General features: G+C 48.6%; 2 protein-coding genes; both read left to right on the top strand.

The window, feature by feature from the left end:
• Nucleotides 1–466: 466 nt before the first annotated feature.
• On the top strand, nucleotides 467–9,560 carry GSTUM_00011273001 (uncharacterized protein; the record flags this gene model as incomplete). XM_002841814.2 has 12 exons in its annotated part: nucleotides 467–2,261; nucleotides 2,341–2,791; nucleotides 2,853–2,891; nucleotides 2,954–4,343; nucleotides 4,503–4,706; nucleotides 4,779–6,198; nucleotides 6,526–7,037; nucleotides 7,152–7,348; nucleotides 7,406–7,659; nucleotides 7,736–8,010; nucleotides 8,083–8,468; nucleotides 8,600–9,560. The coding sequence occupies 12 exons, from the start codon at nucleotides 467–469 to the stop codon at nucleotides 8,634–8,636; spliced, it is 6,960 nt and encodes a 2,319-aa protein (XP_002841860.1). The 3' UTR covers nucleotides 8,637–9,560.
• A 2,598-nt stretch (nucleotides 9,561–12,158) lies between these two features.
• On the top strand, nucleotides 12,159–13,364 carry GSTUM_00011272001 (uncharacterized protein). XM_002841813.2 has 1 exon: nucleotides 12,159–13,364. Exon 1 carries the CDS (start codon nucleotides 12,446–12,448, stop codon nucleotides 12,923–12,925), a length of 480 nt encoding a protein of 159 aa, XP_002841859.1. The 5' UTR covers nucleotides 12,159–12,445; the 3' UTR covers nucleotides 12,926–13,364.
• Nucleotides 13,365–25,909: the final 12,545 nt, after the last annotated feature.

Raw genomic sequence — 25,909 nt, 5'->3', positions numbered from 1 at the left:
GAAGTGAGAGAAAATTTATGTCAGTCATTCATAAGAAGCGCTATTGACAGCGCTCTCCATTTACTACCGTACTCTTTCCCTTGGAGCAATAGCTAGAATTCACAACAGAAAGAAACCCTTTTGTTCATAATACTATTGTATTAGAGCCCCCCTTCTGACATACCATTCCCCAGAACCCCTCTAAAGTTATCCCATTTTCTCATGCTTCAATTTGCATGCCTGTGTCACCCGCGGTGGTCAATCACAAGGCACCCTCGCAACAAGAACCTTCAGTGAGATTGTTACAAATATCCCGGGAATCGAACATTGGATGCTACGGTACCGCCTAGGATGCCTATTTTGCCCACTACTTCCCAGATCTATATAGCTACCAAGTATTTCCATCGCTTGCTAACCCACTTTCTAGAATTTGATCTAGGAACCCAATTCTTCCGTTTACCTACATTGACCTTAACGCGCAATAAGAATGGCAGACTCTTCCAGAAGCTCGTACTCACCATTCCGCTCCTCCAATACAATCGCGGAACACGTCGGCAATGGGAGTTCCCGTCGGCGTGGCTCGTTATCGTTATCCCAAACACTACTCGATTTTTCCTCACCCCCAGCAGATTTGGAGCAGATCCATGCTTCTTCGTGCCAAACACCCGGCTTAACATCTTTTTCCCTCGCATCGCCACCCAGTGCTTCTACCGAACAGTTACTCCTCGGAGGGCTTTACTCTCGTGTTAAAAGTGTGGCGGCAGCAGTTCGGGATGCAGTTGGGGTGCATACCGGCAGTGGAGGCTCAGATCGAGGTGGAGATGTTGGCAGTGAGAGCTATCTTGGCAGCGCAGGGAGCAGAGATTCGTTTCTATCTGGGGCTTCTGACGAGCCCCCCGGAAAAGGCGCTTCTACACCACCCTTATCTCCTACAAAGTTCCAACCCCCACCCGCAGGCAAGAGATCTAGATATGCCTCCGGCTCGTCTCTTAAGTCTGGGTCACGAGTATCGAGTAATAATTCATCCATAGACATGGTCTCTGGTGGTCTTTTCGCTCCCCCAGCTGCCCTACGGAAGGTTAATCTGTTAGCAAATGGGGTAACGGTTCCTTCCTTGGCGCCTGTCACTGTATTTAGGGATGTTTCTGGATATGCTTCGGGAGGAGAACCCACCGGAAACACGGATGTCAATCGCCAAGATATCTCCAATAGTCCCAAAAAACCAGCAGGGAAGGGGAAAGGAAAGGACCCACAAAACTCGACGGTGAATGCGCTCCTAGGGGCAACAGGCGTGGTGGTAGCAGGAACAGTTGGATGCCCTGCAGTGTCGACTCAGAGTGCCGCCGGAGGCGACGACGACGATAACGATGATGATGACGGTACCGTGGATAACCGCGCCCGAGACGACGGCAGTCTGTTCGTGGGGGATGAAGATGAAGAATTTGGAAGTGTGATGACAGATGAAGAGGCCATCACTGATAGCAGCGATGATGATAACCTCGTTCTACTTAATTCTAGGCTACCGGGTGGGCATGACGTTGCCCAACTTGGAGGCTCTAGGAAGGCGGCCTCTAAGTCGCCTGCCAGTCTCTCTAAGCCCAACTCTAGAGATACTAACTCGCCATCGAAGGCGAAATCAAACGGCTCCGCCTTATTATCTCCTCCAGCAAAGGATGTCAACGGGCTTGGTCTATCACTAGCTTCGGACCAAGTGTTTTCGAATTCCCACGCTCCTCACCCATCACCCCCCGGCACAGGGTCTTCCAACCCCACTACCATAAAGTCAACACTTGGTCTGCCACAACCACTCGAGAAGAACCACCCCTCTGCACTACAAAAGCAAATGCAAAACTCGAACCCATCTGGGCAACTTTCGCTGCCATCTCCAAACCTAAAACCGCTATCCGACCCAGCCTTGAGGAGGAAGCGTCCACTTCCTCCTGTCTCGAGAATTAGCACAGACCAAAGCCAGCTTCTTCCTGGTTTCAAGATAACTAGAGAGCCGAACTCAGACACCGAATCAAGCCATGCGGCAACATCCAATGACGGGAACCATAAGCAGAGTGGGGATTCGTCGGTATATAGACAGGGATTCGATGACGCTGGGATAAACAGCGATACCAGCATCACCGGTGCTGGCAATTCAGAGGCTGTCAGTCAGGCATTAAGGCAATTGAGAATGGGGAATCTTACAAGAGACTTTTGGATGAAGGATGAAGTTTGCAAGGAGTGTTTCCTATGTGGAAACACGTTTTCGGCTTGGAGAAGGAAGCATCACTGTCGTACGTTTGGACCATGACATCCCCCATTCCTGAGTAATTACTATTAGCTGGCTAAGAAATTGATTAATGTATGCAATAGGATTATGTGGCCAAATATTCTGCTCCAAATGCACAACCCTAATCACTGGCGAAAGGTTTGGTCATCAGGGATCCATGCGTGTTTGCAATCCTTGCCTCGCCATCGTAAACGATTATCAGGATGAATCAGACTCTGATGAATTTTCTTCGTCCACTGTCTTTCATCATAACCAAGTTATGAACCAGCGCAATGGAACACCAACTAGCAACTCCCCATCTAATAGTGCTGCTGCTACTCCGATAGGTGAACCAATGACACCCTTCAGTATGCCTAAGGATATGCGGCTTGGCACAACGCCCTTGATGGCTATTCCAGCAACAAGAATGATGGCTGGAAAGAACCCGAATAGACACTCCCAAATTCTTGAGATTAATGCCGAATTGCCCTCCCCCCCTCGTCCTTCGTCTGTGCGCTCTGGGAAGGCGTCCTTGCCTCGGGCCGGCACAGCTGCGTCCCTTAAAAACCCTATCGGACACCCTCATCACCACCACCACCACCACCACCACCACAAGCAACACTCCCGCTCTCATCGATGGCTTGGAAGCACAAGTGTTCTCAACGAGCGCGCACCATTCCACCGCAACCCCGTGGATGAACTTGGGTCGCACCGTAGGCTTCCGGCTTTCCATTCTGACAACATCATCGATCCCGATCTTGCCCCATACATGAGTGACGAGGATATTAGCGACTCAGAGCAAATGAGTATATTTGCCACCATTGCCCCGAAATATCCTGAGGGCTTCGGGAGTGGTACAGCGGTTCATGCATTTGCGGCAACCACGCAGAATGATAACACATCTTCGACAGGGCCTAATGCGCCAAACCCCTCCAAATCAAAGTCAAGAAACCCGGGGAGCATTGGTGGGATGGCTTCAATTCTAGCGGGTGGTGGTATTGGTGCAGGAGACCCCGGTTCGCCGAAAAATAACCTACTGCACCCTGCCCGGTCCACACGAAAACGCAATTCTAGTTTTCTGAGTAGTATGCAACCACGGCCGCCCACACGATCAGGAAAAGGGCATCGTTTAATGAGGTCGCTAGTTGGGACAGTTGGGGAATCCTCCTTGTTTTCTGGTGCTGGGGGTAACGTAATACCCTCACCTAGGGCGATCAGGACCGCTTCCATGAGAGGGCCCCTGATGCCTTTGATTGAGCTCAACACAGCGAGCTTGAATCATGTACGAACTCTCCTACGGCAGCTGTTAAAAGATGCGGAAATCAAGGAAGTCGACAAGTGGGAAAGAGCTCTCATGCCGATACTTCTTAAAAGCACGGATGACCTCAATCCCGACGTCCGCGTCGGTGATTCTATAGATATAAGGCACTACGTCAAAGTTAAGAGGATACCTGGTGGTGCACCCGGAGATACGACCTACGTTTCTGGTGTGGTTTTCACAAAGAATCTAGCATTGAAGAGCATGCCAAGAAGTGTTCCACAGCCTCGAATAGTTATCATCACATTCCCCATTGAGTACCAGCGCCATCAACAGCAGCTTATGAGCTTGGAACCTGTTATTGCACAGGAAAAGGATTTCCTTCAGAACATGGTCAACAGAATCATTGCTCTACGGCCCACTCTTCTTTTGGTTGAGAAAAACATTTCTGGTGTTGCCTTACAACTCCTTTCGCAAGCAAACATAGCCACCGCACATCTTGTAAAGCCATCCGTCATCGAGGCAGTCGCGAGATGCGCCCAGGCGGACATTTTCTCATCAGTCGACAAGCTAGCCCTCCCGTCTTACAGAATAGGGCGCTGCGCGAGTCTTGATGTGAAGACATTCGTGCATGACGACATCCCAGGGCGGAAAAAGACATTTATGTATTTCTCCGGATGTCCGAAAGAGCTTGGCTGCACAATTGTTCTGAGAGGTGGAGATATGGTGACACTTGCAACCATCAAGAGAATTACCGAGTTGATGGTTTATGTAGTATACAATCTGAAGTTGGAGACTTGTTTGATGAGAGATGAATTTGCTAACATTCCTTCAACACCCGCTACTGGAGTCGTCCCAACACGGCCAACCCCACATGGTCCCGAACCCTCCCCGCTAGTCTCGCCGGAACCAGGACCAGCGGATCCCGAAAAATCTATAGCTCCCGATGGAGAGGAAGAGAAGCACGAGCCCGATCAACCGATCAACCCCCCAGCACCTTTGCCTCAGGGAATTTCGAGCAGATTGCCGGACGACCTTCTGCCGGATGATATACCAATGCCCACTTATTATGAGGATATGGTGCGCAATCATGAGACAAAGGTCCTATCTGCATCTCCCTTCGTTAAGTACATACAACCATATCTTCTCATGCGGGCGCGGGAATTGGAGAGAAGGCTTGTATACCTTCGCAGATTGAAGGATTCTCAACCAGTTGAGGAAGAAGAGGAAGAAGGTCCCGAAACAGAGACCGAAGCGGAAATGGATATGGCCGCTCATGCTCAGACAACCGAAAAAATTGAGGGTGAGAAAGCCAAGCCACCAGAAGTTTTTCAGCTAGTCCAGCCCGAGATGGTTCATGGAGATATTAAAAATGGTATGACAAAGAAAATGGCAGAAGTTCTACGAGCCATTCACGACGCGGAATACGATAAAGCGCTATATGTCTATCAAACCCAAAAGAAGCAATGGGAGAACTACCTTGCCCAGTACGATGACTTATTCGATCCATATGCTCATCAGAATATTGCCATCCTTTACAGCCTAGTTTGTACGATTACAATGGTTCCCTGTGAAGGGCCGGAGATACGCAGGCTGGAGTTTTACGTCCAAGACCCAGATTGGCCGCTTGAGCAAACCGATTGCACGCTCGGGCAGTACGTCGAATATTTGTGCGATACTGCCTTCAAAACCTGCAATAGTGACACCTGCGACAAAAAAATGATCGACCATCATCGCTCTTACGTCCACGGTCAAGCGCGGGTGAATGTTTTTGTACGCGATAAAATGCCGAGCCCTATCCAAGGGATGCACGACAGTATCTCAATGTGGAGCTACTGCAAGATCTGCCCCGACATGTCTAGCCCTCCGATCCCCATGTCAGAAAGCACTTGGAAATATTCTTTTGGAAAATATCTCGAACTCGCCTTCTGGAGCTCCGAGATGAAGCTCAAGTCTGGCAGTTGTGTACACGACTTGAATCGCGACCACGTACGATGTTTTGGATACCGAGGCTTGACTGTCCTCTTTCAGTATGAATCAATAGAGCTTTTGGAAATCGTCGTGCCGCGGACAAAAGTCGCATACAAACCCGAGATCGACCTGCGAATAAAGAACGAATGTTACACTCAATATGAGGACAAGATGAATCGCTTTTTTTCATCAGTCAAGTCACGGCTCCGGGACATCAAGGTTAACTCGGTTAGTTCCGACAAAATAGACGCATGCAAAGCAGAAATCGAGGCCCTAAAGGCAACTGCTGATACGGAGCACAATTGGCTCATCAAGAAGCTACAGGAAAAGTACAACAAGTCGAAATACTTTGAGATTATACCCTTGAACCGAGCCCTAAGAGCTCTACAAGAGAGAGTTGTGGAATGGGATGCTAGGTTTAGTGCGTTTGATAACGACTATTTCCCTTCCGAGAAGGATATTCGACGGTTGGCTGCGCTCCAACTCAAGAGGTTGTTCATCGATAATCCGAACACAGCAATGCAATCCGATACTGAGCGAGCGCCTACACCGGGTAAGGAAGAAAAACCAGCAGCCGTGGACGGTACCACAACCCCTGGTGAAGCCGAACCTACACCAGGCGAAATGTCCTCTAAGCAAGCGCACGACGTATTAGCCTCAGTTGTCGAAGAAGATGCGGAGAGCAGCCCAAAAAGCGATGCATCAAAAGAGAATAGAGCGACTTTGGAAAAGAGTGAAGGCAATGTTGATGCTTCGAGCATATCAACTGTCACCCCAGAGAATCGGCAGGAATCGCTGGATGATGCTACCCCAACACAAGAGCTTCCTCTTGAGCAAGTTGCCCCTTCACTCCCAGAGGTAACGGCACCTGAGATCTCAGAGCCTAATAGCCCTACCACTGTGGTGCGCCCTAAATCTCAAAGCATCCCATCTATTGTCGAGGCAGTCAATCAGGAGATTCAAACAGATCCAACAAGGGGCCCGGCCCATCGTCCATCAATTGTGGCGGCCCTAGGACGAGATTCCTCGATACCTAGACCTATCGATGGGCGACGCAAAGTGCCTCCCCCTTTCGGGCGCACTCATTCTGTTCCTCAACGAAAGCCCGAAACGTCTGGACCATCTGGTACTATATTAAGGCCCCTAACGTACACGACCTCAATGCCAATCAAGAAGACTTCCGATTCGATCAGAGGAAAGGACAAAATCAGGACTGATAAGAAAGTTGCAGAAAAGACCCGGGTGGGGTCTCTTACAGCCAAGAAGACACAAGAGAAATCCCAAATACCGCGCTCCATTCCACCACCCAAACGCAGGGAGTCAAATGTTTCAACTCTAGCCAAACACTTTGAGCAAATGAGCCGAGAGTTTGAAAAGGAGAGAGCGAGAGAGAAAAGACAACAGCAAGCCAAGCGCTCCAGAGCCCTCCCAGTAGCTACTTCAAAACCTGTCGTTGAGGTATATCGTAGCGTTAGGGAGGCCGTTGAGGAACTCTCTGATGAAGAGCTTCCCGTCGGGGCACCCACTCCAGGAAGAGATCTCAGCAATTTAACTGAGAGCACGGAGTCAACGGTCACTCTGGGATCTCCCGAAGAGCTTCTCTCACCGGAGGACACCATACCCTTAACTCCCAATGAGCCCCCCGAGGAGTCTGAAGAGTCTATTGCACCGCCAAGTCAAGCTCAGTCTGACGCCGATGTGAGCGATGGTGAGGCATCCCTAACAAGCGACCCGGAGACTGTCCCTCCTCCCCCTACCATTGCCGGCGCATTACCGCCACCTCTAGATACGCCGTTGCAGGAGAAGAGGGCTTGGATGAAAACTCTCTCCAATTTCTGGGCTGAACGATCTGCGAGTGGTTGGTCATCGCTAGAGTACCCATTGTAGGTCCCGATGCACACCTCCGAGCGAGATATACCGCTAACATGAGTCGAACCCAGACACCCAACAGACCACGTGTTCAATGATTCCGACATCATTGTTCGAGAGGACGAACCAAGTTCCCTGATTGCCTTTGCCCTCAATAGTCAAGACTATGAGATAAAGCTAGACTCCATTCGTAATTCGGATACCTCGGGCACTGAAAGGCCTCAGAGCTCTGAGGAAGCACCTCCCAGTCACTCCTTTGATGGCAAGGAACATCCTGAGCTCGAACGCTCGTTACTGAAAGCGACGGGCACTCACCTTAAATACCGTATGTCCTATTCTTTCCGTTTTTTAGAGTTGACGCCCAAACTTAGCACTAACATAATTTGTACTCCCTATCATAGAATTTCAAGAGGGTTCAGCGAAGATGTTTTGCAAGATATTTTACGCAGAGCAATTCGATGCTCTCCGACAAAATTGCGGCGTGGCAGATAGATACGTCGAGTCTTTATCGCGGTGTGTCAAGTGGGATTCCAAGGGCGGAAAGACAAAGTCGGTGTTTTTGAAAACTCAAGATGAGAGGATCGTATTAAAGGCTCTATCGCCTATCGAGACGGCTGCGTTCATCAAGTTTGCGCCGGCATATTTCCAATTTATGTCCCAAGCTTTCTTCCACGAGGTGAGTCGCACCGTACCCCTTCCCCATAACAGCTTGTGGCCGTAGGGCACAGCTGATTTGACCGAGCCATAGCTCCCAACCGTAATCGCAAAGATGCTTGGATTCTACCAGATATATATTAAGAACACAACAACGGGGACCGATATTAAGTGGGATGTCCTTGTAATGGAGAACCTGTTTTATGATCGCAAGACTACCCGAATATTCGACCTCAAGGGATCCATGCGTAATCGATACACCCATGCCACAGGCGACCAGAACGAAGTATTGCTCGACGAAAATATGGTAGAGTTCATTTACGAGTCCCCTCTGTTTGTGAGAGAGCACTCGAAAAAGCTTCTTCGGGCATCCTTGTGGAACGATACGCTATTTCTGTCCCGACAAAATGTCATGGACTATTCTCTGATGATAGGAATCGACGAGGCGAAGAAGGAGCTGGTCGTTGGAATAATAGGCAAGTACCCTTTCTTTCTTGTTCGGCCGGCCCCACCCTCCTTTTACACCCTTTGATCCTTTCTTTCCTTTCCTTTTTCTTCTTGCTTTTTATCCTCAGCCCCCCACCTGCGTACTGACGTTATGCCCCTCCAAGACTGTATTCGAACCTTCACCTGGGACAAAAAACTTGAAAGTTGGGTCAAGGAAAAGGGATTTGCAGGGGGCGGAGGAAAGAAACCAACAGTCACTAGTCCTAGGGAATACAAGCACCGATTCCGCGAGGCAATGCAACGATACGTCCTAGAAGCGCCAAGGCAAGCCCCCTTCTTTGCTACCCCCCAAATTGTCCGCCTACTTTCTATCCGCCTGTTCCTATCGTTGGTTGCAACGCCCCCACTTCCGTCGCCTTATTTTCCCCCTTCTACCCCCAAACTGTCATATATCACAGAATCCTCCTCTTTCCAGCAGGGAGCAAACAGGGCTAACACAGCGGCAAACCCTAACAATAGTTGCTGGCACCTATTCCGCGTGGGGAAGTACATGGGTGCCGTCCCAGTCCGACTCCAACCCACCGAGACCAAAGAGTCATTGGCCTCGACGACGACGGCGACGACTACCATCGAGGGGAAAAATCAATTGGAGCAACAACAGGTTGACAATGAGTGATTTTGCTGCGGTCATATGGTGCGGGCGGCTTGCTTGCTGGCGTCTACTTATCAAGCCTAGTACGCAAGGCAAAATTCCCAAGCCAAGTGCGAAGTCCGTGCGATCGGGAGGAAGAGGGGGGATGGAAAGAAAGAAGAAAAAAAAAGTGCACGAAGCAGTTGTGTGCGTAGCAGCGGTTCTGTTTACTGATTGCAACTACCGGTACCGTAGTATGGTTGATAATGATGATGATGGATAATGGATAATGGATAGAGTACGTAGCGTTCTGCATAGACGGAGTTTTTTTGTTCTTTCGTTGATTGGTTAAATCGTTTCGTTCATGACACGAAAATTACTTTTTTTTTTATTTTTATATATTTTTTTATTTTTTTTATTTTTTATTTCCTACACCTTCCGTGCAGTTGCTGTCGGGAAAGTAATGAATGATACTACGAGTAACTTAAATGATATCCCTTGGCCATTCAACCCTATGGGCCACACACATCAAACTTAAATCAAATGAGATTGTCATAGTATACAGGAGTAAAATATACCGTAGATAGTACTCGTAAAGTTTACTTTCCACTAGGATTTCTTCTATCCACAAATTATTTGGCTCATTGGTAATGGCATAACACCCGAGTTGTTACTAAACTCGGCTACCACGCGAGGGGCATCATTGCTTTCCGGAAGGTAAATATTTGTGCTAGAGTACCAGTATAGTACAGTACTCGTACTTGTATGTACGGTACTGTACCCAAGTACGAGTACTGAGCTGTGCTGGACTGTTCTGTACTCTACCCCTTTATTCCACCCTCGCACTTCTGCTGCGGTACATCATGCCCACACGCCCCTTCGCACCTGCCATAATAGCACCAATATCCACGGCACTTGCACCGCTTGTAGAAATTAGAATTATCCCTCCCTGATCTGCCTGACTATACATAGCTAACTTGTTTGTGTTTTGTGTTTTGTGCGATTTTTTTGTTTCGAGGTTTATGCTCTCCCACTCTTGTGACTTCCTTTTGCTTCGGGACCCTTCCATTCCTCAGTTTAGCGCGGACAGTCACTGGTACAGTACGTTAACTCGCATTCGTCATGACATGGCACACCGGTTCAGCTTGATTCTTCTTTCCCCCCTTCTCGCGCGGCCGTTCTCGCATATTTTTTTTATTTTTATTTTTATTTTTATTTTCCCTTCTTCTTTTTCTTCTTCTCCCTCGCGCCTTAATATTAGATTGTAAGGGTTAGCTACTGCTATTTTGGGACCCATTCTCCTTATCCTCCTCTCTTGCTATTATTACTACGGTATCGCTTCGTCGTGTGCCCCAGTCACGGTATGGCATCATACTCGTACGAGTACCGTAGGAGCACACTATACCAGTCAGGCATTTATTTAAGCTTGTTCGGTACCGGCACCCTGCCTAATTAATACACATAGGGTACGGTACAGGTGCAATGCTCGAACAGGTATCGTACATAATCAACCGGCTAAAGAATTAGACGAGGAAAGCGTATTCGAGTACTTCTCAATGTACTTGGTACTTGTAAAGTGACGTACACTGTATGTACCCTTAACGGCAGCAGGTATGATACAATACACTTGTCCGCCCGGCGTCCTGCAGCTTTAGACTGTTCTTGCGCTCGCGGACTTGAGAGACGATTGCTAATGGGCAGATTGCGCTGCGGTGCTACTGCGAGAAGCACGATCAAAACCCGTAGACATGGATTGGATTGGAGGGTGCCTCATCGCATCTCATCGGTAAACCCGCCAGCCAAACAAGCACTGCCGGGAAGAGAGCAGCGTGAGGGGTATAATACCTCCGTCATAATCACGGGCAATGACAGCAAAGACAACAAGTGAGGAGGAAGAAAAAAAGGAGAGAAAGAGAAAAAAAGAAAAAAGGTACGAGGTGCAATGCTGTGCAATTGGGGGGATCCCGAATGGGGAGATTGGTAGACGAAAGTGGCAGGCTTCTAGACTCTTCGGCTTCAGCCTAGTACTAGTACAGTACCGTGCTCGAGTACATGTCATCCGTCCCAAGGTCTGGACAAGCTGAAAAACTGCGCCACCGGGAATATTGACAGTACTCGAGTATTGGTACTTGTACCGCCAGGATCCCATGATCCCTCCCCCCAATGAAATACGGTACACCCCCCCCCCGTCTTGCACAAAGCGAAAACATCGGTAATTTAGGGATGAGCATAAAACGCTTACTGGGCGGGCGAGAGAGTGATGGGGAAGGCGTGCTATATGCTACTGGCACAGTCTTGTAAATAAAAAACCACGGTACTGTACTAGTACTGGCACGTAAGTGACTACAATACAAGTAACTCCCCAGGAAGCCTCACTCAGCCTCATCCTTCAACTAAGACACAAACCACACACCTCTTCAGCTCTAGTGATGGCAGAGCAGCGTCCCCCTCTCTCTGCTTCTCCCCTTTTCTTTCTTTTTCTTCCCCTTTCCCCTGCGGTGCCCGGTTTGCTGCGGTTCACCTCGCGCGCCCTGACATATTGCACCGCGGCGGATCTGCAGCACCAGTACGAGTACAGTGCGGCACCGGTACTCGGAGACTGCACTCCCCCCAGGCTAAGGCCTAGGTTGCCAGCCTTGAGGGAAGAGTGAGAGCAAAAAGTAAAAAGAAAGTATAAAGAAAAGTAAAGGAGGGCCATCTGACGGTCGATACCGTACTGTAGAGTACCGTAAGATAGATAGCGATACGGTATCGGAGGGAACCGCAAGCTACTGACGACGACTGTTTCATTTCTCCCGTCTTCCTCCCTCCGTTCCTAGCTTTCTATCGCCCTGCACTGCCGAATTTTAGGGCTCGGTGCTTGTCTCCCTACCTAGTTGCCTGGATTATCGCACGACGGAATGATTGAGGGCCTAAGTTAATTATCTCATTTGTGTGATTTGCGCTGCGGTATGACTGAGTGCGCATGCGAGCTTTGATGTCATGCCATTCCACTTGGTTCTTGCTTTCTCTCTCTCTCAGGGCATGGGTCCGTGTGGGTGTTGGGTGGGTGTGGGAGGGATAGCTTTGCTGCGGCCCTTGAGGGGGTGAGTGGTCGAAGTATGATAAAGAGATATAAAGAGCACCTCTTTCGTTCCTCCCTCCTTTTCCTTCTTCTTTCCACGGCACACGCGAGTCCTCGGACCATTATATAAACCCATTTTCCACTTGCTTTGTTCATCCTATTCATTGATCAGGTCTGCAACACCCCCAATCAACCTGACGCCTGCGACGCCTGCCAGCTGGTTATCTCTTCCCTACGCCTGACAAGCCGCTATCTTCGCCATTGAGACAAACCAACACCTTTCACCCCCCCAAAGAAACCAATAACCGAAAAATCATGTCTACCAAAGCCTCTCCCCGCCCGGTCGTCATTGTTCAGAATACTCCCTCGAGTTCCGCAAGCTCCCTAATTTCAACCGCATCAATAACATCATCCATAACCCGCAGCAATTCAGTCTCTTCTACCCACTCGAGCAACACTTCAACTTCATCCGCATCACAGCACCATGCGGAGGGTCTCGTTTCGCGAACTCGTCCCGCGCGAGCAGTTGGGAACGGTCGTGAATTTGTTGAGACTGGTCACCCGCAGGGGGGCAACCCCCACGGCGGTCCTCCGCGGGAGGAAAACGGTTACTATCGAGTCAGCACAGAAAGTGTCACTGTCCATAATTCTGGTGGCCTGCTTACAGGCTCCGTCTCTACCGACATGGGTGAAGCGTATGCAAATGGATTAGACCATACCGAGAATTGTCGCAAATTGAGCCAGAAAAGCGACAACCGGACTCTTTGCTTCTGTCCTGCCAGTCCCAGTACCTGATGAAATCCCGGGAAGATGCGATACGGTTACGGGCGTTCCGATGGATGATGGTTTTTTCCCCAGTTATTTCTCACTAGATGTTTAAATTGTCATGTATTAGTGATAGGGTCTTCTTTTTATCTTTCTCCTTTTATCTTCTGGGTGGACATTAGCGGATCTTTTCAATTTCCTTTCTCATTATTATTATCATCACCCCCTCTAGTAGTATTACCTGGCATATTTTCGGATTGAGTTTTGCTATTGCATTTGTCTCTTTTTCATCGAGATTCATATCTTCTTTCTTTTTTATGCACCCTGTTCCTCACTTTTCTAACTTTGAATTTCAAAGCTGAAAAGTTTCGTCCCTTCGAGTTACTCTCGGAAAGGGGGGTGGCTGTCATCGAATGTATTCGATTACCTTAGGTTTCAAAGCGAAATTGCATGGACATTAGCACCCAAACATTCCCGTTCAATAGACGAGTGATATCGAAGCAAATTACCGTAATCAAATCCTACCAGCAAAGCTCCACGGGACGAGGACCTGCACACAAATCCAATCCATCAAATGACTCACCGCAGTGCTCAGGACCTCAGGTTGCCACAGCACCATTTTGTCCCTGAATACGGTATTTTTGAGAAGACTTTCCCCCTTTCTCCTCGCTGACGCCTGATTGGTTGATGGAAGATCAACCTCAAATACTTCCTTATTCACCCTTGACGACTCGACATCCCATTCGCTAGAAACCGACACCTTACTCACGGGTCAACCGGTACGCCTGCATGATGTCCGGAATCGCCGCAGGCTCGAGTACTTGTAGATATCGAAATTTCCCCACCATAACGTGACGTAAAGACTTCCATGTCCCACAGAACCGCTTACCTCTCCTCCTTAAACCACCATGACAACACCCCTCCCCCCCCCCCCGATGCCGGCACCTATACCCTACACGGATATCCGAACCTTAGATCCGTCTCCCCCCCCCACGAGCTCAACAAACCCCAGAAATGTGGACCGATGAGCCAAGCTATCATACGAATGACAAGACGACAACCCAAGGCAGATTCGTGATGATCCGCTGGCCGGAAATTGTTGCGGTGCGATAAACTGGTGCGTCGTCGGTGGGTGCGAAGGACGGTGCTGTTGATAACGAAAAACATCGGCTGTCGGATGAAAGTGTCTACGCGTTTCTTCGCTCTAGACTATACAATACAGACTGGCGATACCGGACCGTAGTCGTAATCGGGGAATCGATCATTCATGCACGCTTAACCTTTAAGAGAAGGAGGCTCTACATATGCTTGTTTTATTAGGCCCCTCATATTATTTATGATGGGCTGCCGGGTAGTTTTATTGGGGGCTTGCACTTTGGATAAAAAGGGCAGTCAGTACCAGGGAGAAGTCTAAATCGTAACCGATTGAGATATATGGTCGTAGGATTGGTTGCAAGGAACACGAGTAACAGTCGTCGGTGACGCCTTTGAGGCCGGGTATCATAACGACTATGGGTATGCAGTGGTTACTGCTTGCAGCCTGCCAATTCGGAAAGTGACCGGATGCCTTGGCCCGAGACAGCAGCTGGTAGCATGAAGCACATGAGGGGTAATACCGGTATCATACTTGTTGTATAGTAAAACCTGGTGTGAATGTTACCCGGCCATTGCTCGGGCCCACCAGCCAATCTTCGCCCCCAGGGTATGGTTACCGGTATCGTACGGTAGTCTAACGGGCCGGACTGAAGGAAGCTGTGGGCCGATCCCGGGATCTCACGGGCCCTACAAGTACAGTAGGGAAGCGCCTGGCTCGGCAAGTCCCGGAAAAGGCAACGAACTAAATTGGATGAACCATTCCCGTTCCTGAACCCCTTAACCATTCAATAACCTTACCGGTAGTGTCCGCACATCCGTCGGAGCGGTTCCAATGGGTTTACCTTACTCACATTCATTATGAAAAAAGTCACTTTCCTTTCAAAGGGAACATATTTTCCCATTCGACCTTTGGTGATTTTGCACCAGGCTTCCCGCCACCGGACGGGAGATCGATCGCGACGAAGCACGATAGAGCACAAGTACCGGCACTGTACTCGTACCTGCTGCCCGCCATTGTCAGTCCATCTTTCGGCGGGGCCCCCACAATAATAATTGACGGGGCGTTTGTTTCGAACAGGATACTCGAATAATACCGTAGCAGCTTATGCGGGGATATTAAGCTGGTTCCCCTCACCAGACCTCCGCCCACGCAGATTCTCTCCTCCCTGATTTCCCGACATCGGCGAAGTTCGTATACCGCATTTGAAATTTCACTTCCTGGTCTCTCTGGGTGTCTCTCCAATTACCGAAAATACGCAGTGCACGTTAACACTAGAATAGGCATCAACTCCGGTGGCTTCCCCGGCTCTGCAATAGCTTTGAACTGTGAATGCAGCTCTTGAGAGCTCAATGTGAGTCTGGATAGACAGTGAATGCCTCTTTTCTTAGTGGTTTGACCCTTTGACAAGGGTTAGATGTCAGAATCCCCTTCACCAGGGTTTGAACAGTTTCTTGGCGTCCGAAACTTCAATCATAGATCAATCGAATCTAGTCATACGATCACGACACTCTAGTCCCGGTATGATAGAAGTAAGCAAATTTCACCGGTGAACAACTGGGAGATTTCCAACGTGCATCCTCTTGGTAGTATCATATCATAGTTGATGTATAACCCCTGGAGGAGACGATTCCCCAACAAGCCCTAGGAAAAACAGATACCATCCGCCGATCCATGCGATAACCATTGCAGACGAGCCTTATTGGGAGGTCTTGGAAGTTACTCGAGTAGTAAATTGGATATCAAGTATCATTGTTGCGTAGCATTAACGGCGCGACAGTGACCCAGTGAGGAAGTGGTCCCGGTCGGGGTCCAATTATCATTAACTTACTCGTCCCAAGAATGAAGTAAGGTACTATGACTAACTGCCTTAGTCCAGGTACTTGTGCTTCTCGTGCCTTACCAGGATGAAGGCCGAACCTCCGTGATGCACGAAGTGAGGCAACAAGTGTCAGACGGGAGAGGATGTGCTGCTCCCTCAAATGGGAGCATTTTGGTATAGCAAACTAGCTTGATTCGTATTCATTCCAACTAGTATGATACAAACTGCTTCCCCGCACACTCTGGTTCAATTATGCTGGCTTCGGGGGTGAAGGAAGTCGAAGTAGTGATGTTGTGGTATTATTTATACTGGGTTGCTCCCCGCGAGCCATGTTTTCCCTAGATCTCCGCTCCAAAGCAGCCTGCATGAAGACCCTTTCAAGTTCAATGACACACTGAGCATATTACATTTATGGAAACCGCCAATGCGCACAATTCTTCGACGCATTGTTGACAGGAAAGTCAGGTTCATGGGTCATCTGATGTGAACAACTCTGTAATTATTATGTATCATGGTGGGAATTTTTAGGGCGTTATTGAGGATTAAGCTCAAAAGGGTTTGTTCGAAGATTGAGGAAAAGATTTTCCTGTGCGTAAGGAGGGCCTTCGCCACCTTTCTTTCTTTCTGACGAACAGTGAAAAACTACTGAAAAATAATTAATACGAACAAGAGATTTTTCCTATCATACGAGTGAACACAACTGAACTAAACGTGAACACAAAAGAATTTACGACTGCGAAGGTGGGAATTAGCCAAAGGACCGTGCTATCCCAAATTATCGAGGACTATCATTTGCTTTTACCTTTTTTCTCTCTCCGTTTGTTCTCTCCTATCTTTACGAATCTCCATCGACCTCTCTGCCCTCACGTTTTCTGCCATGGACCTGAAATAGTTCTTTCAGTACCTCAAGGAGACAAGTAAGGAAAGAAGTGTAACTTCCGTCGGGGACGGTCCCTATGCCACAGGTGGCTGCCGGCACAATGCGGCTGCTCCTATTCGGTACTCGAGTAGTCTAGTGCCTCCTACCGGGCCCCTCCAAGCTTAGTTTCAGGAAGTTCGAAAACCCTGTGCCATTGGGTCTTTTTGCCTTCGCATCGGCGACTTAGGCCTTGAGCTTTGCCAATACCAACGCCAGAGGTGTTTCAAGCCAAAATATCGCCGTTGGTTCGGCATATGGCTGCGCCGGCTTGATCCAATTATTGAATGGTATGTGGGAAACGGCCGCTGAAAGTAAGCTTGAACTCAAATCGGTGCAAACTAAAAACGTCAAAGACTAACTTCAACTCAAGACACTTTTGGTAGATTGCACCTCAAACCTACTCCCTCATCCTTGACTCTCTTCTACCCCGCCGTCACTTTCTTGTTCTTTTGGCCATCGTGCACCCCCAAACCGTTGACGGTGGTGCCAGTGTTTCCGCTCAGAAAGCTGGGTGTATTCGGCCTAACAGTATTGATTGGTTGTGAAGGTGTATGGCTGAGAGGAGAAACGGTTTCTTCACCATCCCAGTAATTCCTTCACTTGTGGAATAAGACTTCGACATTACACCGATGTTAATGGGTGTATCATTTCCATGGAGCGAGAGAAGCGAATCCCGAATCGATAAATCCAGCTAGCTGACTTCTGCATGACCCAAAATCTGTGCGACATCTGCCGCTCGGAAAAAACCGAGTTATCGTTCGTGATCCCCCAGGCCTATAAGAGCCGATACAGGAGGTTTGGAGCTGTTAAGTGTTCCATATTACCCGCCGTTTTCTGATCTAGGCCCTTTTTACCATAGCGCTCCGCAATAAAAAAACGCCGCTTTTCTTGCGGATTCGATTTTCCGCTGAAGCTCGAATCCCTTTGGCCAAGGCGCACGAGTAGAGCCATATCCACATAGCAGCTGCCTTGCTGATAGCTGTACTCCCGCGGCCGAGTTGAGGTTGGACACCGAAGGTTGCAATTCCCATAGAAAGTGTCCAACATCAACTCAGCCGCGGGAGTATGATAATGGAAAAAATATCTAGTAGGGGGCCTGCAAGTTAAGCTATAACCGTAAAAGTGCAATGTTAAAATATTTCTATGGCGTGATAAAAAACAGGGCCCTGGTACCTTTTTATGTTGATACATGTCCTATGTATTTAAGTCTAATACCACGACGGAATCGCCCTAACACTGCATGTTACTTTGCTCATGAAACTCTGTCAAACTCAATGACTGTGTCACTCATTGGTTACGTTAGCAAGCTTTCCAATTGTAGTTTCTACCTTCCCCAAGGGAAGTGTGATTCCTATTGGCTTGAAAAGGGGAGGTTAATTTCCTTCCAGTACCCGAGTACCGTACTGTGCTCAAGAGACCAAGATCTTAGCTCTCTATTGCAGACGTTCCTGCATTTAAGTTACCCACCGGCACTTCTGGTGTAGGCTGCTGCAGCACGATACCATTTCCGGTTTTCAAAGCGCGCCACCTAGTCAATGCGCAATTACCCCCCAACGTCATAAGCTGGGCCCTGGAGAAATCACCGAACGCAATCACTGATTGTCAACCTATGGGATTCGGAGGGGAGGACAGGATAAAAGGAAAACTCTAAACCCTCAAAAAACAAAAAAGCAATTGCGCCAGGAAAGGCAAACCAACCCTCATGGGAACAGATATATATTAACGACAGTACCGGTATGTTTCCAGATGCTCAGAGGGTTGCCGTTCTCGCTTCATGTGGCATGGTGAGTCGCTCGTGCATACGGAACCCCGCGGGGATTCTTGTTTTCGAGTTTGATTGTGCGAGGAGGGGGGAGCTCGAGATTGAGGAAAAGGGGAAACAAGAAGATACGCACATGTGGTATATTTGTGTGTTTTTCGTTCAATCCTGTAATGTACCGACGGCCATACGTAAATCGTAGTGCTTTGGAGAATGTCACGTGCATACAAATGGAGCGGATTTCGCTGTCAGGACACACCCACTAACAATTCTTGGACTAGCTAGTTTTGGGTGGTTGGACCCAATAACAAAGGATCGTGCATCGAGCTTCCGGGTGCTAGGTATCTTTGCTATCCCGCTTACAACATCATGCTGTGTGCAATTGATAGCCACAGGATTGCTATGTCCGCTCTTGCTGCTCCTCTCCTCCGTTCAGCTGCAACAAGGAGCAGATAACCGTCTAATTTGGGTCGGAGACAGAGCTAAATGCCCGCTCCAAATATGTTGCATCCCATCAGTGTTTTGGCTGTGCAGATAATCATACTGCGGTACCGGTACTATATATCATGTATCCAATGGCTACCCGGTCCTCGGCGGTCCGGGGTGCCGGTAGGCAAGCCGATATATAGGATATCTGCTCGTAAGACCCCAAGTTCCTCCGTGAGGCTTAAAAAGTAATACTGCCAAGCCGGCGATTCCACACACAACAACCGCAACAACCACAACATCCCCCCCTCCCCGGTTGAACAGGATCTCGTGACGGTAACAACCCCCTCAACCCCTTGCACTTATTCTCGAGCGACACCCGTCGGCCGTGACCCTCAATTTACTTATTCAGACTGGTATAAATTTCACTGGTCTACGGAGCAACATGTCGTCTGCTGACTGGATAGCACCATCGCCGAATCGGACCAGTTGGCAAACTACTTCCCAAGACCTCTGAACCATGTACCGATACATCCTGCGGGTAAGCTGCTGAGGGTGAAAGCTGCTCAACCGAACACAAGGCTGCGATTATCCACATGGCACCTCATCTCTATCCCGCACACCGCGCGGCGGGCATTGGCAGTCTATCACGGAAACGCAGCTGATGCGGACGTTGGCAGCACCCTCTTTCTTCGAGCCGCTCATGCAGTTTGAAAGAGGGCGGGGGGTGGGCAAACGAGCCAAACATGAGCTGACTATTGCTATGAGTGTTTATGCCTCCAATTAGAGGTGTTGAGAAGGAACAGATTAGAGGCCTCGCGAGGCTTTTATCAATGTCAGGGTGGTCCACATCAGAATCATCCTCTCCATATATTCCTTTGACAGAAGCATGACAGAGCTTGACCAATATGGGAATGCATCTCGAGATGTCAATTTCAGCAAACGCTCCAGTGGGGGTCGCTTAAAGGATCACTGAGTTGTTCCAGTCAACTTCCATAAATTTCCGTTCTAGGAATGGGAACTCTACCAGGATAGCCAACTAGCACATGAAACCACCCCCCTCCCATGATATGTCGGGCAAGGTTCTCGCCAAACCCAAAAGCATCCGGAATCGACTAATATATCTCAAAAGTAACACAATTACCAACAGTGACGAAGATGCCGGACTCCTTTTCACCCTTTCTCCATTCCACCCTGTCCGGAAGTAATCTAGCTCAGCTCACATTTTCGCATCATAGCCAGTATCTCCACTCGAGTAGTCCATCTTTTTATATATATTTCGATTTTCATTCGCAGAAGTGATATAAATTTCGACGTAGCGCTGTGTCCAGGATCCTGGGGGTGGCAAATATCTTGACAGGATTCGCCGGCCAAGCCATCATGTACTGAATGCGGGAGGCTACCGGGTGCTGCGGACATGCAAGTAATGGTTAGACTATGGTAAGCCTTCCTCGCACAACGAAGGCAACAGTCCTTGATCCTATGCAGCAACCTCTATACCTGCCACCATTTGGTGCGTTGTTCGCGATGTTTATATCATGTATACCGGTAAGTTCCAGGTTGTGCGAGCAGGGATGATAGTCTTTAGTGATTAGACAAGACGAGGTCACTTGTTCAAGGATCCCAGCGGTACTTTAATAGTGAGTAAGGCGATATGCCGTATGATCGAGAGGAATTGCATTGGAATAGGCGGGAGTTTCGGGGCAGCTGGAGGTAGTGGACTACGTAAGCTGTCTCGACCTCACAGAGATTAGGAATATCGTATCATGAGTTGGGTGTTACCTAACCTGAGCCCTAAACCAAATTTAATCAATGCAATATCATAATGATATATTATTATAAGCCTGTCACGACTCGCACGGACGACACAAAAGTGGGGAGGTGGGTAAAAAAGGGGAGGGGAATAAATCCAAAAAAACGTAGAAACAGAAAGAAAAAAGAAAGAAAACATAAAAAAAAAACAGTGATATTTTTTTCTTCCTTTCCTTTCCTTTCCTTTCCCCCTCCTAGTTCCTCTTCTTTCCCGCATATCGGTATCATACATACATCACACAAGCAGCTACAGGGCTCAATTGGAGGCTCCCTACACTGTACCGGTAGTCTACGCAAAGGGTTGGCCGTCGTTGCCCTGGCCGGAGGCTGGACTTCAGGGTTTACTAACTCGACGAGCGCGGTGGACATGAGAACACACCGGTATCATACGTGAAAGGGTAGGAATGAGCCCCGCTTCTTTTTTTCTATTCCCTAAGCCTGATGATCAACTACCGCGGGGGTGTTTCTGGATCCCTTCTTGAGATCACCACTATGACATAGACGGATGGATGAATGGATGATTTGGAATACGTGCCTGACCTTAACTTACGCCTTCTTTTCCAACTTTCCCAGACCCCCGATCCGGGTACCGAATGAGCAAACCTCTAGGGGTCGTAAAGTATGGTACTCCACACTTAGACTAAAGCTGACCTTGGCTGCTGCAACCCCCTTCTTATATACTTCTTACGCTTATGCTTCCTATGCTCCTTCTTGTTTCCTCCCCCTTGTTTTCTCCCTCCTCTCTTCCCCTTTGTGATAGGTCTCCCTCTCCCTCCCTCCCTCCTTGCCTCCCTCTCTGCTGCATGTTGTAAAGTAAGATGGACAGGAAGGTCCGTGATGTGATAGAGCTACCGGTATTAGAAACGGCTGGAATGCAATGTTGTTTTTTGCTTTTCTTTCACATAAAAAATTGGGACATGACTCACGGAGGTACAGTGCAAATGGGGGCAGTTCTGATCAGAATTGACCGGGCGTAACCACCGGTATTCATAATATAGAATGACTTCCAAAACATCAGAGTTGGTTTGTTGTTATTTTTGTTGTTGACAATTGGCCACCACCACCACCACCGCTGGTGTGTGTCGGGAAGTTGACACAGGGAGGGGGGGGGGGAGTGAAGCAGAATCGCAAGGAGGAGGAGGTTGTGGGGGGTAAGGACTTTTTGCCAATATTTTGTTTTCCCCGCCTTTGACCTAAATTGTGGCTCAAATTATGGTGAGTAACTTACCCACAGTGTTCCTATCATACTTGTGCCTATCATACGGGTGTGATAAAGTTAGCTTACTGGGGGGTATGGGAGAAGTATTGGGACAAACAGGGGTATAGAGGGCCGGTTCAAAAATTCCTTCATCCGTACAAGCCGGGGCCCCGGACACCTAAAATGGAAAATAACGCCACCAGGGCAACAGCCAAGCCAATAAACGGGCAGGTTTCTTATTCCTTGGCACAGACATTTACCTCCCTGTTTGTCCCAATACTTCCTCCACCCCTGACCTGAGTACAGTTCGTCCAGTGCCTCAGGCATCTTGTGACAACAGTAACCATCCTCCCAACTGGGACCCTTTGTCAGAACCAGTCAGACAGAATGGGACTCGGCCGCTGGCTTAATCAACCAATCGACCAATCAACCGGCGGACATTGTACCGGTACTCGAGCATTCATGTTAACATACCGGTACCGGGACTCGAGTACTAGTACGAGTACGAGTACAGCACGGCTCCGTAACCTGCGGTATCCACACAGCAACAGGAACCGAGCCCTAAACAAACCGTGCGCGTGTGCGCGTTGAGATTTCCCCAGCGATTCGCGTCGATTCCACGGGTTCACGAAACGCTAGCCCCTTTCCATCATACCGTGCGACTGCACCCGTGATGCCACACCACGGTGCGGTACCCGGTTACCGTAATTACTACTCGTACTCGAGTACAGTGCGAGTGCCGGTATGATACTCGACGCCGTTTGTTTTGTTTGCGTTTTGCCCCGTTTTGCCTCTTCCTTGTTGACGATGACGTCCTCCAGTCTGTGCGGTCAACGGGTATAGGATGGGATTCGCCATGCGGCAAGAGGGACGAAAATAAAAAATAAAAATAAAAGTAAAAGGCAAGGAGGAGACCCAGAACTGACGTTGCTGTGGGCTGGCTGGCTGGCTGACAGCTCGCTCAACCGACAACAGGAGGGAAGCAGGACTTTTTACCCGTGGATGCAGCAACTGTCGTATTGGCAATGCAAACCAGCAATTGGAAGTTGGGTGATGCTTTGTTTCTTGTTTTTTTTTTTCCTTTTTTTTCCCTTTTTCCCTTCCCTCTTCCCCGGCTCCTCTGCTCCACGACATTTGACCTGACTTGACTTTTCCCTGACTTACAAACTAACTCACCGGCAACCGTATCTTACCGTGCCCGAGGTACAGTAACCAAACTGAACCAACGATGTAGACAGTTCATGAGTGGAGTCCCCGGTTATGCTGCGATTGACTTCTTTGTGTCTTTTTTGATGGTGTAGACTTGTAAGATCTATTACTTGCATCACATCTCGTCCCCTGCGGTAAATGCACGGTACCGGTAATGAGACGGGGACTTTTGGATCAGGTTCGAAGGAATGAATCGCCGCAAGTTTCCCGTGATCGGATGATCTCTCGTTCCGGAATTAGATTTGCGCAGGGTCAGAGCTGCTTCCTTCCCTTCCCTTCCTTCTCTCTCTCTCGCCCACCCGCAGCTTCCCTCGCGATGACCCTGGACGGGTTCCTGAGCTTGACTCGACTCATCATAGTTTACTTATTTAAATTTATTTGCTACAAAAGCTACAGTACGAGTACTCGTACTGAAGAGCTATCATCGTATCGGTTACCGTAGCTCATTAACTAAAATGGTAACACTACCGTGGCCCCCACACCCACCCTGCAATCCCCCCCACAACCCCGCGATAAGGGATCGCGTATCTTGGTAAATAAATGATGATAAGATCATTTATTCCCGTCTATTAACTTATTATTCCACTCTATTAGAATATTGAGAGCTCTCCAGAAGCGCAACATGAACCTTTCGAGTAGTGTGAGTGGGGAATCGCGCTTATCTAAACATGAGACCTCTTTCTTCCAGTCATCTCCACCTGATCGACTCACAGAGATGACTCCTGGGTACATATCGCAGCCAGATAACCTGGAGCAGCACAGGTACAAGTGCCGGTGGATGTGGCGATGGTGGGGAAAGGAATATTTTATGCGACCCTCCTTCGAGGTTCAGTTCTGCAGCGCCTGCCGTAATACTCGCACAGCGTGGGGTAGCGCGGCCACATTAGTCGTTGCAACCTCCTCGTACTGTGAGTATCATACTCGAGTACGATATGATACTGCATCCTCCAGGTGTGTTCGTCAGGTTACGTTTAAAAAGTGAATGATAATAAGCTGATTGGGTTATGCAGCCGTACCGCAATTTATTGTGCATAAGCACGGGAGGTCAGGGAGAGGAAAAAAGGAAGGAAGGAGGGAAGGAAAGCCATTAAAGAAGCCCCAACTGAAGGCTTTCCGAGCCAAAGAAGTTACAATATCCCTCCCTCCTCCTCTCCCCCGCTCCACTCCATTCCTCCTCCCCCTTTTCCGAGACACCGACAAGCGAGATTCTACGAAGCCACAGAGATGCAAAATCCTAGTTCGGTGGGATGGCGAAATCCATCACTGCGTTAGGGGACTGGAACTGCCCAAGCCTTCCCATGATCATACCGTGCACAGCCGGTGGAGTGCACTCCTCCGATACCGGATCAGGCTGTACCGGTCGTTGCTTCAACGTGATAGGCTTGGCGCCTATCACCGCAGACATGTCCACCGGTCTGCGGTGAACCTTGAGCCCAACTTCAAAGTCTACTCGTACTCGTAGATGGCGAATACCAAACGTTATCATCACCACCAGCGGCTCGCGACGAGCGGGAGACTCAGGTTATCGTTATAATTACAATTTTGAAGGCAAGGTCTTCAGTCGATCCACGTCGACGTGAGGTAGGCTTGTGAGTTAAATTGTTATATCGCACATGGTTGACAAGGGGGGGGATGATTAGATAAATTAGATAGATACCTGAGCATTGAGCAAGTCGATTTAAGCTTACCTAAAGCCCGAGAAATTTCCGGAGGCCTTTTTATTTTTATTTTTATTTTTATCCTTATTTTCTTGTTGTGAAGAATTACTTTTTCATTTCCCACTTTTTTATGCGCCGCCACTCACTCACTCCTCACCATGGGAAGTTCTCTGATGACTGGAGAGTTTCGCACTTGTGGCTTGGAGGTAGCTTCTCTGGATATCAGGCATTGCGTAGGGAGGTTTTTTACGAGCTGAAGGTTGAAGGATCGGCATTGTTTCTACTGTAAGTCCGGTCGAGTTCGCGATGGTGAAGGGCGTGGAAAAGTGAAAAAAAGAAAGAAAAGAAAAAAAAAGGCGACTTCTTTTTTTTTTCCTTTTATCCTAATGGGTTGCATGATTCCCTTTTCCCTTGTTTTTTTTTTCCTTCTTTTTTGATGAAATGTGATTTGCATGGATTGTATTCCTTTTCTCTTTTTTCCTTTCCTTTCCTCACGTCTTTCCATTCGTTAGCACTCTCTGACCAGTCGGCTAAGTATCCAATGCGATACCGTATTCTATCATACCACACAGTGCAGTAACTGCCCAGGCAACCGCCTCTCTTTTCGCGGCAATTATAAGCTTGCTACAGACTCCAGCGACATCTTCCACGGTTGCTAATGCCCCTCCCCCCTAATGAGATAGCTGGTACACAAGGCCATTCCCTCACTTTTTTTTTTTTTTTTTTGTCTGTCCGATTTCACTGCTAGGAAGGAACAAAAAACATATCAAGTATTAGAATTAGATGGGCACTGACGTGTTCGTTGCCTAGTTTATTAAAAAAAGGCTCGATCTGTCGAAGCAATTATCAGGCTTAGCAGCAAAAAAAAGGTCCCCTTATCATATGAAATTCCTGCCTAATTTGCTCTTCCTCCGCGTGCGTGCGTGCAGAAGGGGTCCGGTGCACACGCGCGCTGATATGAAGCAGGTACGATACGCGAACAAATCAGTTGAGGGGTGAAGAGTGCCCGTTAATAGAATTTCTCTTCGCATTGTTTACAATACATCATCGACCGCCAATCGCACATACATCGCGATTTTCCCATAGTTTTTTTGGGGGGAGGAAGAAGAAGAAAAGGG

This window comes from Tuber melanosporum (assembly GCF_000151645.1).
Source record: "Tuber melanosporum whole genome shotgun sequence assembly, scaffold_81, strain Mel28".
Classification (NCBI taxonomy): domain Eukaryota; kingdom Fungi; phylum Ascomycota; class Pezizomycetes; order Pezizales; family Tuberaceae; genus Tuber; species Tuber melanosporum.
The sequence above is the reverse complement of the archived record's forward strand: the minus strand, read 5'-3'. Positions and strand labels throughout refer to the sequence as shown.